This window comes from Panthera pardus, unplaced genomic scaffold (genome assembly GCF_024362965.1).
Source record: "Panthera pardus isolate Hobbes unplaced genomic scaffold, ASM2436296v1 HiC_scaffold_1, whole genome shotgun sequence".
NCBI classification, from domain to species: domain Eukaryota; kingdom Metazoa; phylum Chordata; class Mammalia; order Carnivora; family Felidae; genus Panthera; species Panthera pardus.
The window spans coordinates 37396332-37414503 of NW_026526654.1; the positions used below are offsets into that span (position 1 = coordinate 37396332).

Sequence of the window (18172 nt, forward strand, 5' to 3'; positions counted from 1 at the left end):
TCCCCTTCCCCTCCCCCCTCTCCTCTCCCCGTCGCCCCCTCGAGGGGGAACAGAAAAGGGGAGAGGTGGGCTTGAAATGGATTCCGAATAAACTCTTAAAACCTGCAACTTGTTTTAATGCTAACACTGCGTGGCCCGGATTAGTTTTAAATGTTCATTCCCTTTTTTCCTAATGGCAAGGAGAAAGTTCCATAAGTCAGTCCGAGCCTAAAGCTCGTCCTCATGGCCTCTGGGGAACCTTAAGGTCAGTGTTTCCTTGAAACTAGATAAACTGACCCCGCCGTGCCCAGCCCGGCCCCGCGGGCGTCCCGCGTGACGGCGCCCGGGCTGCAGGACCGGCCCGGGGACGCGCGGGGCGGCGCGGTTGCCCTTTTGAATGCCTCCTGCGGCTCGGAGCGCTGGCGGGCGCTGAAGTGTGAGTGAATGTAGCCCCGCGGAGCCAATGAGCTGGGACCGGATGCGATATATCCTCTGGGACAACAACTGCTCTGTTCCGCCTCGGATCCACATGACGCCATTTACTGCTGCCGCGGCCGCCGCAGAGCTCCCTGCCTCCTCCGGAAAGGCGAGGGCGCAGGCCAACGGCGAGCCCCCCCGGCCGGGCCCCAGACCCTCCTCCTCCTCCTTCACCTCCTCCTCCGCACCCACCGCCCCCGCCTCGGCCTCTCCGCCGCGCCTCCACAACGCCCAGTCTGCACCGCCGAGAGCCGCGCGGCGCAGCGCGAGCGGAGGAGAGGGGCCGGCGGAGCGCGCAGCGCCCAGGCCCCCGCGCCCGCCCGGCCCGGCCCGCGCCCCCGCGCCACCTCCGCTCCGACGCGGCCGCGGCCGCACGACTTGGCCATCTGGCCTTAGATTCTGTGTAAGGCCGTTTTCTTTTTCTCCTTCGCTCATCTGCCGGGAAAGGAGACTCGCCGTTGGCGCTTCGGCCTCCAGTTCATTGAGAAAAAGGAAATACTCCGCGTGCGTTTCTAGAAGGGGGGTCGCCCCCAGCCCCGAACCCCGGAGTGTTCATCGGCTGGGGACTTGGCTCGGGATTTTCCTCGCCTTTTTTCCTCCCGCCGATCGCTCGGAACTTGGACTGAAGCAGAGTTAGGAAGAAGGGGGAAAAGTTTGCATCGGGGCTGGATTTTATTTGCACATCGCTTGGAAGAAGAGAATCCAACGGAGAGGGGTTGGTGCAAAGCCGCGATCACGGTGAGGCACGTTTGGCTCTTACCCTCCTGGCGCCGTGGCCGGCGCGTTGTGGGCAACATGGAGTAGATGCAGTCGGACCGGGAGTGGGGTCTGTCTTTCCTCAGGCCTCCCTTTCTCTAACCCCGCAGGTTCCCAGGGGGGATCCAGGGAGCTGCCTGTGGAACTGCCTCGCCCCAGGCTCGGCCTGCCTTGGCGGGGGCAGCAGTGCGCGCCGGGTACGGTGTCCCCAGCCCCAGGACCCCACGCGCCCGCGCTCTGGGGGGTTGGGGTGGCGGACCGCTCGTCGCGAGTCGGCTGCTGGCCCTACATTGACCGCGAATTCGGCGCTGAGAGCGGGAGAGGGAGGAGGAACACTTTGTGTTTTCCAGGTCCCCGTTGTAGGCGCCCGCATTTCTAACCTGTTCCGCTCCGGGGAAGGCAGGTTCTGGGTGAGGCTGTCCCGAGGCAGGGGCGCCAGCGGGACCGGGGACTCGCGGGTCGGGTCGCTCGCCTCACGGGGGCAGCGAGACCCCGCGAGTGAAAACTGGGCAGGGTGCCCGGCACCGAGGCTAGCCGGGTGCGGGTGGGAACGTCGCCCTGCCGGACGCCGGGGCTACGCTTCGGAAGTGGCAGCTCTTTCTTTTTTCCGTTCTCTGTGGTCGGCCTGGGTCACGCTTTTTTTTATTTTTGGAAGATTGGGCTGACCTAGCACAGGAAGAAAGTCATCAAGCGGTCGCGATCGTTTTCCATTACCTGAAAATAGGTACCAAAAGAGGATAGTTTTATTTCCTTTGAAGGGCTGATTTACTTTTTAGTCGCTGCTGCTGCTTTGAATTCGGGATCTTGTGCGTTTTTACAAAGCCATTTCTGTGCTTGCCCCACCCTTGTGCTGAAGTCCTTTCCCCTTCATCCTTAGTCTGATCACACACAGTTCTTCATGGGGGTTTCTAAGCACTTTCGGAGTGGGGAGTGGGGGGTGGGTGGCGTGCGCTGCGAAGGAGGCCAGAAATGGGCAGCAGTCATTTTTGTTAAAAAAAAAAATCCCTCCCAACCCCCCTATCAAAGATGCTAAAACTGCAAGCAAATCTGCGTGAAAGTTTCCAGACCAGGGATCTGCGTCCTGCAGACCCGGTTTGTTCAGTGAGGCCCTAGGACTTGCCCTTCTTTTATAAAGCAATTTTCCTTTCACTTTTTCTCTCCACCCAAAAGGAGATGGGTGTGCGGATCGCAGGCAATGCCCCTTCGGTCAGTGCGTGGTGGAGTTGCCCAGTGTACGTGGGTTAGACCTGTCCGGGCAGCGGGTAAGTCAGGGCTTTCGGCGGCAGGGCTCGAAACCTGTGCCCGACACTCAAGGGCCTTAGCCAGAACGCCCTGCGGTGGGCTGCGTGACCCCTGCCTGGGGGCGGAGTGGCTCCCTCCAGTGCTCTGGGGTGGGGTATATTTTAGCCCGTAGGTCGGGAGGGGGAAGTGTGCTCCAGCGTTTCAAGGCACGTCCCCTAGGGAGGCGCCGGCACCACCCCCCCCCCGCCCCCTCCTGCTTGGCAGTCTTCGGATTGTGTGCAGGGGGAGGGCAGTTTAGCCCCTGGGCTGCGTCAGTCTCCCCGGAGAAAAGTCCCCCGGGGCTCCGACTGAGTCCCACCTGCTGGGGACGGTGTTGGGACGCCGATAGAGCCGATAAAACGGAGTGAAAGCAAAGATCAACGTTGTCTTGTCTGCCTTTCTGTTGGAAGTGAGATCCGGTTTCCAGCTCTGCCTTGTTCCGAGTTGGGAGGCGTGTGTCACCTGCCTGCGTCTCTCTTTTATAAAAATCGGAGAGTGGATGAAGGTCCACTTTTGCCCGTTTTTGTTCATTGTAGACTTGCCAGAGGGGATGATAGTTTTGAAATACACAGAGGGATTGCAATTACTTGTCAGAATGATAGATTTGAGACGTGACACCAATTTTTGAAACACTTCCTGTGATCACTAGTCGGTTTATGTCCTGAACTATTAAGGTTTTGGAAACGGGCAAAGCCATTAAGATTTTTGACATAATTTATTTCTAAAACAGAACAATCTGTATGCTACAGAATTTAAGATGTTCTCCTAGGCTATCGGGCTGTAAAATATTTGATCCTCAAGTTGTTGAGAAGTTGAAAATAAATTCGGCTGCTGGTTGATGATTGTGTAAGTTTGCTTTCTTGTGTTGCTGGCGCTTAACAGGATTTGAATGGATTTGTTTTTAATTTATAACTTTTGCTACTGTATACTTAATAATGCATGACTGTTGTAAAATTTGTGACTTCCTTGGGGGGGGGTGACTATTTTCTTTTTTGCAAGTCACATTCATTCTACGGTATTCTAAAAAGTTCCTGAATACTGGATAAGTCATAGTTAAAGGTATCTGATGTAAAAACAGACACAATAAGAACCAAGAAAGAATTTCTGGGCTGCATTTATTAAGGCAAAAATGACCACAACAAACTTAAAAACCTATTTCCAATTTTGAAAAAGTATTCAACTTTCATGTATGTCGGCGGCAATGTTATGGTCTAACGTTAGTTTCTTGCAATCTTTACTTTGAGCCTGAACCTTGCAATTTTATGTTCATTTGAATAAGGAATCGTTACCTGTGTGATTGAAACAACGATCAGCTTTGTGTAACTACACAACACAGGATTAGAGAATTGTCTAATCCTGCCATAACCTGCACTTTTTGATATGGTATTGGTCATATGGCTATTCTGGTAGCCTCCATAGCCACTCCATTTCAAATCCTGTTTCTCTAGGGGAGTGGAAAGCCAAGAGTTAATCCAGGTAGGCGGAGAGTGGGAAGTATCCTGGAGTGTAAACCAGCTCTTTCCTCTTGGTTTCCGCAGGAATTCAGATGTGTTCTAAGCCCGCTGGAGTGACCACACTTCCAAGACCTGATGGAGGCCAGAGCTCAGAGTGGCAGCGGGTCGCAGTCCTTGCTGCAGACACCCCGTGACGGTGGCAGGCAGCGCGGGGAGCCCGACCCCAGAGATGCCCTCACCCAGCAGGTACACGTGTTGTCTCTGGATCAGATCAGAGCCATCCGAAACACCAATGAGTACACAGAGGGGCCTACTGTGGTCCCGAGACCTGGGCTCAAGCCTGCTCCTCGCCCCTCCACTCAGCACAAACACGAGAGGCTCCATGGTCTGCCCGAGCACCGCCAGCCCCCCAGGCTCCAGCACCCACAGGTCCATTCTTCCGCACGAGCCTCTTTGTCCAGATCCATCAGCACAGTCAGTTCGGGGTCTCGGAGCAGTACGAGGACAAGTACCAGCAGCAGTTCCTCTGAACAGAGACTGTTGGGACCATCTTTCTCCTCGGGACCCGTCGCTGATGGGATAATCCGCGTGCAGCCCAAATCAGAGCTCAAGCCAGGTGAGCTTAAGCCACTGAGCAAGGAAGATTTGGGCCTGCACGCCTACAGGTGTGAGGACTGTGGCAAGTGCAAGTGTAAGGAGTGCACCTATCCTAGGCCTCTGCCATCAGACTGGATCTGCGACAAGCAGTGCCTTTGCTCAGCCCAAAACGTGATTGACTATGGGACTTGCGTGTGCTGTGTGAAAGGTCTCTTCTATCACTGTTCTAATGATGACGAGGATAACTGTGCGGACAACCCGTGTTCTTGCAGCCAGTCTCACTGTTGTACACGCTGGTCTGCCATGGGCGTCATGTCCCTCTTTTTGCCTTGTTTATGGTGTTACCTTCCAGCCAAGGGTTGCCTTAAATTGTGCCAGGGGTGTTATGACCGGGTTAACCGGCCTGGATGCCGCTGTAAAAACTCAAACACGGTTTGCTGCAAAGTTCCCACTGTCCCACCCAGGAACTTTGAAAAACCAACATAGCACCATTAATCAGGAATATGACAGTAATAAGGATTGTCTTTTGTTTTTGTTTTTGTTTTTTTTAACGCATATGCAACCAACTAAACAGTTAGAATCTTGGCACTGTTAATAGAGGGTTGGGATAGCCTTCGCTGTTTGCAGTGAAATGCTTTTTGTCCATGTGCCGTTTTAACTGATACGCTTGTTAGAACTCAGCTAATGGAGCTCAAGGTATGGGATACAGAACTTGGGAACCCACGTGTTGCATAAGCTAAAACAACAGACACTCCCAGGCAAAGTTTTTGTTTGTGAATAGTACTTGCAAAATTTGTAAATTAGCAGATGACTTTTTTTTTCCCCATTGTTTTCTCCAGAGATAATGTGCTATATTTTTGTATATACAATAATATTTGCAACTGTGAAAAACACGTTGTGTCATGCTATATGGCACAGTCACAAAATATTATACTAATATGTTGTACATTCGGAAGAATGTGAATCAATCAGTATGTTTTTAGATTGTATTTTGCCTTACAGAAAAGCCTTTATTGTAAGACTCTGATTTCCCTTTGGACTTCATGTATATTGTACAGTTACAGTAAAATTCAACCTTTATTTTCTAATTTTTTCAACATATTGTTTAGTGTAAAGAATATTTATTTGAAGTTTTATTATTTTATAAAAAAGAATATTTATTTTAAGAGGCATCTTACAAATTTTGCCCCTTTTATGAGGATGTGATAGTTGCTGCAAATGAGGGGTTACAGATGCATATGTTCAATATAAAATAGAAAATATATTAACGTTTGAAATTAAACTGAGCTGTTTTGTCTTATTTTACCTTTGCTTTGTTTTTGTTTTTTGAAGTGAAAGAGACCACATTTTATGTTAAGGCTAGCATTTCCATGAAATAGTTTCACTTATCTATAAACTCTTCAAAGAGGAGGTTCAGTGATTTTTTTTCAGAGATAATTCTAGCAATCAGGAGAGAAATAACCGAGCATTTGACTCACCTGTATTAATCATGAGTGCTTGTTTTGGCCATATCGTTGTTACTGTTCTTGCCTTTTACAGATTTGTTGGCTTCCCTTTGTTTTCCTTGTTTTCTTTTTCTTTTAAATCTTAAACTCATTCAGGAGACTTCCCTAAAAGATTAACAATTAGATTTTTTTCTTTATATACAGAATTAAGTATTAAGAATAGCCATGAGGCTAATTCAAGACCAGAAAAACGAGTTTAGTTCAACATTTATTGAATGTCCTCTGTGTCAGGCATGCAGCATACACAGATCAATGCTTGTAATTGAGGCAAAAATGTTTTTTTCACTTAGCCGGTTATGGCTGTATTTTTTCCAGTCTTGGTTTCAGACTCAAGTTTATCACCATGATACCACAACTTTCTTATGTTAGGAAAGACACAGAAATCATAACTTGTTTTGATTCAGGTGTTGGATATCATGAAATTTCATCCAATCTAGGCCTCATAATTCAAGTCCAAGGAAGCCAGTTGAGAGGCCCTGTCTTGTTTAATCAAATTATCCAGAGAAGTGGTTAAATTGTACTTTGGGAAAAAGATGCGACCCGGCAAGAAGTCCCCATGTTTGCATTTGTCTTTTGGTAGCAAATACACTGCAGGCTGCTATAGCCCATCTCAAGAAATACTAGGTTTTCTTACTTGGCAATAATTATGTCACTTCATTAATTAGTCACTTTGTGGATGAGGATTTTTTTTGTTTCTTCCAAAGCAAACCTCTTGCTGCCAAGAATCACCGGAAGTCTAGAAAATGATTTACCTGTCACTGTTTAATCTTGGGTCCTGTTTCTGAGGCTCCTCTTTAGGTCTTATCATAGTACAGGCTGTCTTGTTGTGTTTTTTAAAATCTGCTTTCAAGGAAATATGCAGCCTTCTAAACCAAGACCTTGCTGTAAGGACCTTCATAGTCCTATGAACTTTCTCCAGAAAACACTAGGTTAAATTAATTTAGAAATGGTTTACTAAAATTAAACTTCAACTTTGGGATCCTGAGTGTTGCAATTCTAATACTCTTAGATTTAATCCTGATAGTCTAAGAGAAATTACAATGTTGAAAGTTGGGCAGAGTTTCTTGTTCATTGTATGGTTTTCAGGATTTGTAAAGCACAGAAACTTTGACTAATTAGCTTTACTCATCAAAAACTGCCATACGTGCTGATAGGATTTATTTGGAATAGAAATTGAGTCATTTTTTCTTCAGCATGCAAGCAGCTTTCCAAGTGTTCTACAGACACATCGCATCAGATACAGTTGGGTGTTTATTGAAAAAGTAAATTAAGAACCCTCCCTCATGGTTACTCAGAGTCATAAAGTATTGCCTAGGAATTTGCATTTTTAATCACTCCACTAGTCATATACAGTTTGAAAAATTACTGACCCAAGGAACTGCTTCCTAATTTAGCGCCTTTTTTTTTTTTTAATGGAGTGGATATAAAGCATAATTCACTAGCTTAAATGCACAATCTAGTGATAACCAACTGAAATTCGAAGAGACTGTATAAGTACATGTTAAGTCCTGATGAAAACTATTTAAAGATAAACAGGAAAACTGATTCCTCAAGATGCTTCCAATGAAACTGTTAAATGTTTAGAATATATAACAGTATAAAATTCATTTTCAGAATATGGAAAATTAAATTTCTATCTAAACAGATTGAGAGCAGCTGGTACTGTAACTTGAGTGAGTGAAAGAGTTTTTAAATGTTGTAGGTCATCTTGAGATGGAGGAATAACCACCCCAGGTTCTTAATCTCTATAAAGTTTACAAAAAGTCCTATATAAATATAAGGAGTTTATAATCCAGTGGCCATTATTTTGATATTGTGAGAGGTTAAAAGTATGATGCAGCAAACCTGTCAACTGACTGCTAAGCAGTTAGGGAGATCTTAGCTATATTTCTGGTTTCTTGCCTTTCAATTTTTTTTTCTTTTAAGAAACCTGTATGTTCTCTCTATTGAGATTCATTTAAGAATGACAAGATGACAGTTGTTACTTTAGTTGTTACTTTAAACATTCATTTATGTGCACTGAGACTTTAAGGCCTTGTCAAATTTCTGCCATGTTGGAGCAGGCTCTGGGGATTGTGGGTGAAAGAAAGACAAAACCAAGTACCCAAACTTTTCGCATAACTTCTTTCTCCAATACACTTTGTCTCCAGGATTATTTGCCTCCAGGATGTATCAGTTAAGATATTGATGATGCCAGAGAAAAGAATTTGATCTTTGCACAGTGTTGTGAAGTAACTGATGAGTTTTGATGTAATTTATTAACTTGAGCATATAGGTCAAACTCTTCAAAGGTTTAATGGGTTTAGAGTTTCACTAGCATTTATACCCACAATTGGCCATTTGCCTCCCTCTCTTAAATGTGCCCAAGGACCCAGATACAGATGCAAAAGTCTCAACTTTGAAAACTGGTTAAACTATAGATCAAGAACAGTTTGTCATCTTGTGCAGAATATTTCCCACTATTTTAGTAAAGAAAAATAAAAATGGGGGAGGAGCGCTTGGGTGGTTCAGTTATTTGAGAGTCTGACTCTTGATTTTGGCTCAGGTCATGATCTGAGTCCTGGGATCAAGCTCCCCTACCCCGTCAGGCTCCATGCTAAGCCAGGATGAAATGGAGCCTGCTTGAGATTCTTCCCTCTGCCCCTCTCCCCTGCTCACACACTCTCCCTAAAATAAATAAATAATTTTTAAAAAAGAAAAATATGGCATTACCTTGTTATATCAATACTGTATCATGAACTAGCTACTTCAATATTGTATCAATATTGGTTTTCAATATCCATTAAGGTAAAAGTTATGTTAATTTCTATTCTAATTAAGACAGTTGCCTTATTTTTCTGTGACCTACCAAGGGTGGGTGGGTTTCCACTGATAGAAGACCAGAGCAGAATTTTAAAATAAGGACCAACTGATTATCAGAATGATTATACATCTGGAACATTTAATCACTGGTTTGGTCATTCCTAGGAGGATAAAGCTGTCAGACTATATACATCCTATACTTGGATTTCATTTGGCTGCCACACCATCACCCTCTGTACAACACGAGAGACAACCATGTGAATGAGAGACAAATGTGAACACCACTAATGAGAGTGCATCTCTGGTCAAATTAAACTCGAAATATTCACTTAGAGTCAAAAAAAAAGGGGGGGGGATAGAAGTACAGCAAACAAAAAAAGGTTAGCATTGAAATATCTATGGCTAGAAAATGTTTTACATTTTTATCTAAAACTGCATTCTGATTGACCTAAAGAATTTTTAAAAGCCAGGCTTATTTGGCAACTTTTAAAAAATAAACTATTAAAGGAGATTAGAAAGAAGCTTTTTTCTCAAAACAATCCTAATGTACAGAGAAGAATAAATGATTTGGCTTAATACAAGGACCCACTTGGAATGGAATTTAGGCACCGAAATAACTTGGCATTTCAATTCATTTGGATGTTTACACTTTACAAATCATAGAGCTAGTTGATGCAATACAAAAGGAGAGTGTTAGTGACTTTAATGCAAGACAGGACTTTCATAGCAAAGGCACAAGCAAAGTGCTGTGAGAGTACAGAAATTGGAAAAGCATGGACGCATTCTCAATAGCGGATTTGGTCTCCAGGTCTTTGCAACGGTAATGGTTATGGCTACCAAAATAGCCAAAGAGTTCTGCCAAGAGAGATGCAACAGAATTAATGTTACTCATTAAATAAAACTATGTTCACCATGCTGATATCCCAAATCCTAAATGAAATGTAGAGATATTTGATTAATAGTTAAGCAGCTATATCCTGCTATGTTCATTCTTAATTTTAAGATTCATGATTCACTAAAACCTTTCCCTAAAAAAAAAAAAAAGGTAAAAAATACATTTTTAAGATATAGAACGAAGAAAAAAGTTGAAACAATTCATCAATTCTTGTTCTTCCAGTTTTTGCTGGAATTTACCTCTTGCCCTTAGCTCATAATCTTAGTTTGCTTTTGTACCTAGAAAAGGATAATTACTTATTAAGAGCAAATTGAGGATAATCAAGTAGAGGGGGAAAAAAGAGTATATGTCATAGTGTGAAGGGAAGTGGTTGAGCTTTGGAACAAAAAACAATACCTGAGGCCGGGCTGCTCAGATTCATGTGACTCTCAAACCTAGGTGACCATCTCTAGCACTTAAGGTAACACAGTTACACATTTTGACATGGTTTTGTGCTCCAAATAGCATCTGGTTTATTGACTTGCATCAGTGGGGCTTACAGTCAAGCAGGGCTCTGGTAAATACCATATTTATCATCTCTCATTACTCCAAGCTCTTAACAGGCTCAGTGAACTCTTTGTAGCCCAAACCTGGTTTTCCTGCTCGAAAGTAGGCACAAAGTAGTCATAATATCTAGCTGGTCATACCAGAAAACTGTTCCTGAGACTCTTGTTAGAAAGTCATCTTTGTAAGTTCAGAACAGCATTTAAGGATGCGTATCTAATGGTCACTGTGAACAGTATAAAGCCTAGTAACCAAGAGGCCTAGCATGCATCAAGCCTTAGGGCATACAGAGCCTTGGGATACATTTAGTACCCACTATGTTGTTGAGCTAATGGCTAGGATGTCCCACGGGATGTATGTTTCCAACCTGTCACTGTGCTAGTGAGGAACTGTCCGGAGGCAGGAGCAACCATACAGTCAACATCTGCATCAGGTCTAGATATCACCTGGATTCTCACCTACCCAATTAGGATACAGCCTAATTGATTTAGTTCAAACATTCACTAGCACTCTACCTTTAAGCTTAAACTTTGGAAATGGATTCTTTTACAGACTATTGGTCTGATTGTAATCATCTGTGAAAAGTCACAAGAAAAGAACCCAATAATGTGTCTTCTGGGGCTTTGCCCTGCCACCTGAGCAATCAAAACTACAAGCCTAGGGTGCAATCGCTTGTTACTGAGTTAATGTTCATTGTGTATCTTCAGTGTAAAGGATGTTACAGTAAGTGGAGAGGAAAGCATTCACTAGGTCTGTGATTGTGGACTAGTGGATTAAGAATGATGTTCATAGCCCTTTGGAAGCTAATTATCTAGGATTTAGATTCTAAGTCACAGAAAATGACTGGTAGCATTACCCACTTGCTCTCCTAGGCAATTTGATCCCCGAAGGGACATTTGGCAAGATCTGGATATTTATGTTTTTCACTACTGGGGGTGCAAGGGAGGGAACTAGGGAACTATTGGTAGAGGTAGAGGCCAAGGATGCCACTAAGCAACTAACTATGCCCAGTACAGTCCTCTATCACAAAGAATTATTTAGCCCTAACTGCCAATAATGCTAAGTTTCAGAAATCTTGCTATAGAGGAAGCTGGGGGAGTAGTGGAAAATGTACTATATCCTGACACAGCAAGGAAAGCTGTCAGCTGTGTGAGGGAGGGTGAGGTCAAAGGACTTGGGGAGATTGCTGGGACCACAACTTCGGAATTTCCATTCTGAGTGCTAAGCCTCTGAAATTCTTCTAATGGAAAAATGCCCTACATTTGTAAATATCTATATATGTCCAATATACCTACTTTTCTGTAATACTTTAAGTTCACGTGCTTTGGAGATAAGCCTATATGCAAATGCCCTCTTCTGTTACTTATTAGCTGTGCAGCTACAGGCAAGTTACTTAACTTCCCTAAGCCTAATGCCTTCTCTGAGAGATAGTAACTCTTGACCCAAAGGTTTTTGTGAAGGTTGAAGAGATATGTGTAAAATATTAACCCTTGAGATTGGTTCAAAGTAAGTACTAAAGAAGTATTTATTATTATTTTGTATTTCAGTTGAATTTTTTTTTAACCTCAGGCACAATGTTAAATACTAGAGATATAAGACAATATCTCCTGCCCTCCTAGAACTTGTCTACAGGACGGATAAACAAGTATTTGCTATAGAGCATAATACATGTGATAACAGACTTAAAATATATATGTAGAGGGAGTGATTAACTCTATCTTGGGTGTGGTATGTGGGATCAGGAAAGTTTCTCAGAGGGAGTAATGTCTGTAAAGGAACTTGAATGGATCTCTAAAACTGAGGTGGTGGGTAAGGAGTCCACAGACAGCCAGGTGTGAAAGAGAAAGATATTCTTTCTTAAATGTAAAAGAAGAAAAAAGAACTGACATGAAGCCCAATGGATTGATAAATTTCACGCAAATATTTCTTTATAAAAAATTTGGTCCTGAAAATTAGCTTCTAATCAATATGTATGTATATACATGTATGTGATTATATACATGTACTCAAGAGATGCACATCTTTAGAATTTATTGATGTGGTAATTGCCTCTGACATTTCTTAATGGACATAAGTTTGTTTCAAGTAGCAAACTTAGTTAACTATCCCATAAAATTCACAAGATCCCTTTGTCACCAAAAAAGTATACCAAATGAAAACCCTATGTTAGGATGATTCTGTAAATGAAATTATTAGCTATCCTACTCCAGTTTTAATTAATTTGTGGTGTGAATACTATCTTTTATCTTAAGCTATTTGAAAGCTCTTGGAAAAAAGGTAGATTATCAATCATTTTAAATAATATTCTAGTTAAAAGAAAGATGTTGTGTTGTTAAGATTAAAGATCTTTTCAGAAGCCCCTTCTTTATAGATTTATCTTTGATTATTGCTAGGCACTACCATGTTATTTTCTTCTTGCTCACCTATGTAGTTGACAAATTGAAGCATACATTTAAAACAAAGTTCTACTGCAAAAAAGCCACAGGTAAGTCCCTTTGTAAAGCAATGAAAGTTTTCATATAACATAATTAAGATAAAAGTCTGAAAAGAAAAATTGTGTGAAACTGTTACTGTTGGATATTAACCACCTATAAGATATTAAAAGTGGCTTAATAGAAGGAACATTGGCCACATATCTTGAGCAAGTTGTTTAACCTCTGTGGGGCTGTTTCTTCCCTGCAAATAGTGGGTGATAATACACACCTCATGAGGGGCCTGACAGTGAAATGAGATACTTCCCTTTAAATACAGTACCTGTTAACAGGGAAACGTTAAATAGGTATGGCTAATAATGTAGTTATATGTTCAATAGACTACAATTTCTCCACAGAGAATGTGTATATGCATATATGTGCGTATATCTGTGTTCATGCGTTTGCATGCATATATAGACTCGTAACATTTCGACTAAAACAAACAGCTTTGCCAATGGATTTATATACTTCAGTTTTATCCAATGTTAATTTGAGAGCACTATCAGAAAAAAAAAATCAGAAGAAGAAATTTAGGAATTCATTCATAGTCCCAAGTACTGTATCTTTACATTAATAACTTCATGATTGGATTTATGGCAATGCTATGGATTTAGGTGTGTTTTGGCAGGGTGGGGATGGTGGTGGTAAGGGTGGTGGGGCTCGTGATGGTTGTCCATTTGGGGAGAGTCCAACACTGGCATATAGGACATACTCAATAAAGATTTTTGATGAGTGGATGACTAGATGAATGTATACTGGAAGCTAAGAAAGTATACTGGAAGTATACTGGAGCTGTCTAAGAAAGAAAAGGTATGAATAATAATACATGGTAAAATGTAAGTATCAATTGAATGGTATAAATATAATATAGGTCTTCGATTCTAAGGTGAACATTGGTATTCTCACTTACACACCTCTGAAACCAGGATGCATCTCACAATGAATGATGTTTTACAATTGTCATTGGCTAGGCAGCAGTCATGGCATACTTATCATTCATTGTTTGCAGTGCTTAACCTTGATCATTGCTATTCATATTATTCCACTCCAATTGAGTTAGTATGCATTTTTGCTTCTACACATTTTAAGGTTTTTTTAATTAATTTATTTATTTTGAGAGAGAGAGAGAGATCATGTGTGAGAGTGGGGGAGGGGCAGAGAGAGAGAGAGAGAGAGAGAGAGAGAGAGAATCCTAAGTAGTCTCTGCACTGTCATCACAAAGCCTAATGTGGGTCTTCAACTCACCAACCATGAGATAATGACCTGAACTGAAATCAAGAGTTAGATGCTTAACTCTGCCACCCAGATGACCCAAAGAAAGATTTTTTTTAAAGTAATTTCTACACCCAATGTGGAGGTCAAACTCCCAACACCAAGATCAAAAGTGACATACTTTACCAACTGAATCAGCCAGACACCCCTATTTTAATTGTTGTTTAAAATGTCTTCATGAAACAGCATGGAAATGAAAAGGTATCATGTATCCAATAAGCAAGGATATTAAATATTGTGCTATTGGCCTTAAACTTAATGGTAAGGAAAAAACGTGTTCCTGGACAAACTACTGTGATCAAACTTTTCTTGAAAAAACAATTAAGTGCTTTATAGAACCTAAGAAAGGGAGAAACCCATAAGTACATGAATAGATGGGAGAAATTTCAAAGCAATGCTAAGCTAAAATGACCACTTTACATATCTCAGCAGTCTAATGTTAAGATTTTGTCATGAATTTTTCAGTAGTACATTCACTTTATTCATGGTTCAAAATATTGGTGTTTGTTATAATCCGTGGTGTCTTAAATTTTCAACCTGGTAGCCATTTGAGATATTTACAGAAATGAGCAATGTTCAACCAGGGTACTGAGGACAGATGAAATTTTGTCTGGTTCTTGAAAAAAATATGTAGTGAAGAGGTGTTCTGGAAAGCCAAAAATTAGGAGTGAGCAAGTCCTGTTCAGGGGAGAGAGAATGGATGGGTCTGGCTGAAATGCACATTCATGTGAGAGAGAAGTGATAACGAAGACTGGAAACAGATTTGGCCTCAAGTCTGAGAAATTTGAATGTCAAACTAGAGAACCTGGATTTTGTCCTAACATGTCTCCCAAAATCTATTTTTGGCCATTCCATAACATTTTCCAATGGACAGTAAAAATGATCCTTCAAAAGTGTATTCTAAACATTTGATCCCTTTTTAAACAGATGTGATGACTTCCTTTTGCTCTTTGAACAAAGTTCCAGTTTTTTCAAGACTCTGAATGATCTGGTTCTTTCCACTCTGATACCTGTTCCTTTGTCCCTTTACACCCCAGCCATCAAGGTCCACCTTCTCTCTTTTTCCAGTATCAGTTTTTCTTCCCTCAACACATCTTTCACAAATAGTATTTCTTTTACACGGAATCTTCTCTATGCTTAACCCTCATCCTACATCCATTCACCTGGGAAAGTCTTACTCCTCCTTTAAGAGTTAGTGAAAGGGGCACCTGGGTGGCTCAGTCGGTTGAGCGTCGGACTTTGGCTCAGGTCACGACCTCGCGGTCCGTGAGTTCAAGCCCCACGTCGGGCTCTGTGCTGATGGCTCAGAGCCTGAAGCCTGTTTCCGATTCTGTGTCTCCCTCTTTCTCTGCCCCTCCCCCGTTCATGCTCTGTCTCTCTCTGTCTCAAAAATAAATAAACGTTAAAAAAAAAAAGAGTTAGTGAAAATGACACCTCCCAGGAAAGCTTCTTCTAATCCCTCATCTAAATAACATTCCCTTGTAACTGGCTGTCATATTAAGTCTTTTTCTTTCATAGCACATAATACAAATGTAGCTATATAATTATTTGTGTGGTTACTTGTGGACTATTTCTCTCCATCAGACATTTTTTTATTTGGTTTACAGCTTGGTTTCCAGGGCCAAGCTCAGCACCTGGTACATAGGAAGTGCTCAATAAGTATTTGATGAGAAGTGAATGAATGAATTCAATCAATAGTAAAGATATACTCATGGTTTCTAAGAAAGGAAAGGTATGAAGAAGTAGCCATTTTAGAAAACTCCGCTGATTATTTTAGGTGGAATAAATTACAAGAGTAAGAATTTAGCTGAAGAAAACTTGACTTCCTCCTTTCATGGCAATTTATGGGGGCAGCTGTACTATGTTACTGCTCTTCCTTATTTACACATCTATCCTTCTACTGAACTGATTGTAAAGTTTTTAAAGACAGAAATGAGTACAGCATGTGACTTTCGATCTCAGGATCATGAGTTCAAGCCCTTTCAGTGCAGAGCCTACTTAAAAAAATAAATAAAAATAAAAAGACAAATGAAAATTTCTGTCTCTTGTGTTTATCACATGCCTAGCATAAAATAGGTGCTCTCCAAATATCATTTGAATGAGTTTTTTTTTAGTTTATATTTATTTTTTTTTAGTAGTCTCTATACCCAATGTGGGTCTCAAACCCATGATCTGAGATCAAGAGTCGAAATCTCTTCCAACTGAGCGAGCTAAGCACTCTCTGCATGGGATTTTATTAACACAATCCAACAATTATAGAGATGAGTCTATTATGATTTTATATGTATACATTTCTTATCTCAGATACTCATGACCCTTTAAAATATATTTGTGTTTTCCTTAGCTGAGCAGTTCCTGCCTCTATTTCATCAACCCAAAGAGAGATGAACAAGCTTTCCTAGTGGCAATAAGTTAGATTACAGAACTGGAAAGAGTTTTATTACTTTTTTTTGAAACTTTGGTAGTAGTCAAATAGAACCAGCAAAAATTTACCTCATTAACCTTTTCCTTGCCCCAGAGCAATCAACCAACCTGAAATCAAAAAACCCTCACATGCTATGAAGACACGTGCCAAGTCTAGCAGAGATACAAGCATAAAAAGAAAAGGAAAAAGAAGGAGATAAAAAGCATCTTGAATTTCTGATCATCCTGGGTAGGACTTCTGTAACTTAGCTCTGCACACAATCACCTGGAAACACTGTTAAAATGCAGATTCTAAAAAATAGGTCAAGGAGGGAAGGATCTGAGATTCTGCATTCTTTTTAAAAAAAAATTTTTTTTAACGTTTATTTATTTTTGAGACAGAGAGAGACACAGCATGAACGGGGGAGGGGCAGAGAGAGAGGGAGACACAGAATCGGAAGCAAGCTCCAGGCTCTGGGCCATCAGCCCAGAGCCCGACGCGGGGCTCGAACTCACGGACCGCGAGATCGTGACCTGAGCCGAAGTCGGACGCTTAACCGACTGAGCCACCCAGGCGCCCCTGACATTCTGCATTCTAACAAACTCTCAATGATGCTGGTTATACAGATCCTGCAGGTCTGCTCATCACACTTTGGACAGTGTATTAGTTAGGGTTCTCCAAAGAAACAGAATCAATAGGATACACACACACACACACACACACACACACACACACACACACACACACAGATTTATTTTAAGGAACTCACTAATGAATATGGAGGCTGGCAAGTCCAAAATCTGTAAGATAGGCCAGCAGGCTAGAGACCCAGGGAAGAGCCAATATTACAATTCAAGTCCAAAGGCATCTACTATGAGAATTCCTTCTTTCTTTTTCGGAGGTCAGCCTATTGAGGCCATTAACTGATTAGATGAGGCTCACCCACATTATGGAAGCCAAACTAGTTCACTCAAAATCTGCCAATTTAGGAATACCTAAGTGGTTCAGTTGGTTAAGTGTCTGACCTCAGCTCAGGTCATGATCTCACGGTTTGTGGGTTCAAGCCCCATGTCAGTCTCTCCACTGACAGCTCAGAGTCTGGAACCTGCTTTGGATTCTGTGCTCCCTCTCTTTTTCTGCCCCTCCTCCACTCATGCTCTGTCTCTTTCTCTCTCTCAAGAATAGATAAACATTAAAAAATTTTTTTTAGTAAGTAAATCTGCTGATTTAAATGTTAATTATCCCATACAAATAAAACCCTCCAGAAACACCCAAAATAATGTTTGACCAAATATCTAGGTACCATGGCCTAGACAAGATGACACATAAAACTAACCATCACAAACAACAAGGATCTAGGAAAACACTTGGTTCTTAATTAAAATAGTTATGTCTAATTGGCTTTGCCTTTAGGACTTTAGCAATGCATCATACATTAACTGCTTGATGACAAAAAAAAAATGGGGCTTTAAAAAATGAGACTTTAAAGGGCACCTGGATGGCTCAGACAGTTGAATGTCCAACTCTTGATTTTGGCTCAGGTCATGATCTCACGGTTCATGGGGTCAAGCCCCGTGACAGGCTCCACACTGACAACATGAACCCTGCTTGGGATTCTCTCTCCCTCTCTCTCTGCCCCTCTGATGCTCGTGCTCTCTCTCTCTCAAAATAAATAAATAAACATTAAAATATATACTTAAAAAATTTTAATGAGAGCTTAAGACTGCTGTATT

General features: G+C 41.9%; 1 protein-coding gene and 1 long non-coding RNA gene across 3 annotated transcripts in view; one reads left to right on the forward strand and one right to left on the reverse strand.

The window, feature by feature from the left end:
- The first annotated feature begins 346 nt into the window (after positions 1-346).
- On the forward strand, positions 347-5826 carry SPRY2 (sprouty RTK signaling antagonist 2). Of its 2 annotated transcripts, XM_053895312.1 has the most exons (3): positions 1083-1194; positions 2383-2474; positions 4032-5826. In XM_053895312.1, exon 3 carries the CDS (start codon positions 4083-4085, stop codon positions 5028-5030), a length of 948 nt encoding a protein of 315 aa, XP_053751287.1. In that variant the 5' UTR covers positions 1083-1194; positions 2383-2474; positions 4032-4082; the 3' UTR covers positions 5031-5826. The 2 variants fall into 2 exon arrangements, 1 of the variants encoding a protein (XP_053751287.1); XR_008419576.1 differs by lacking the exon at positions 2383-2474 and having other exon boundaries at positions 347-1194; positions 4032-4147.
- LOC109264189 (uncharacterized) overlaps positions 5142-18172 on the reverse strand; it is a 55531-nt gene continuing 42500 nt past the window's right edge. Inside the window, exon 3 of the long non-coding RNA XR_002078642.2 lies at positions 5142-6154. This is a non-coding gene — a long non-coding RNA (uncharacterized LOC109264189). The remainder of the gene's footprint in view (positions 6155-18172) is intronic.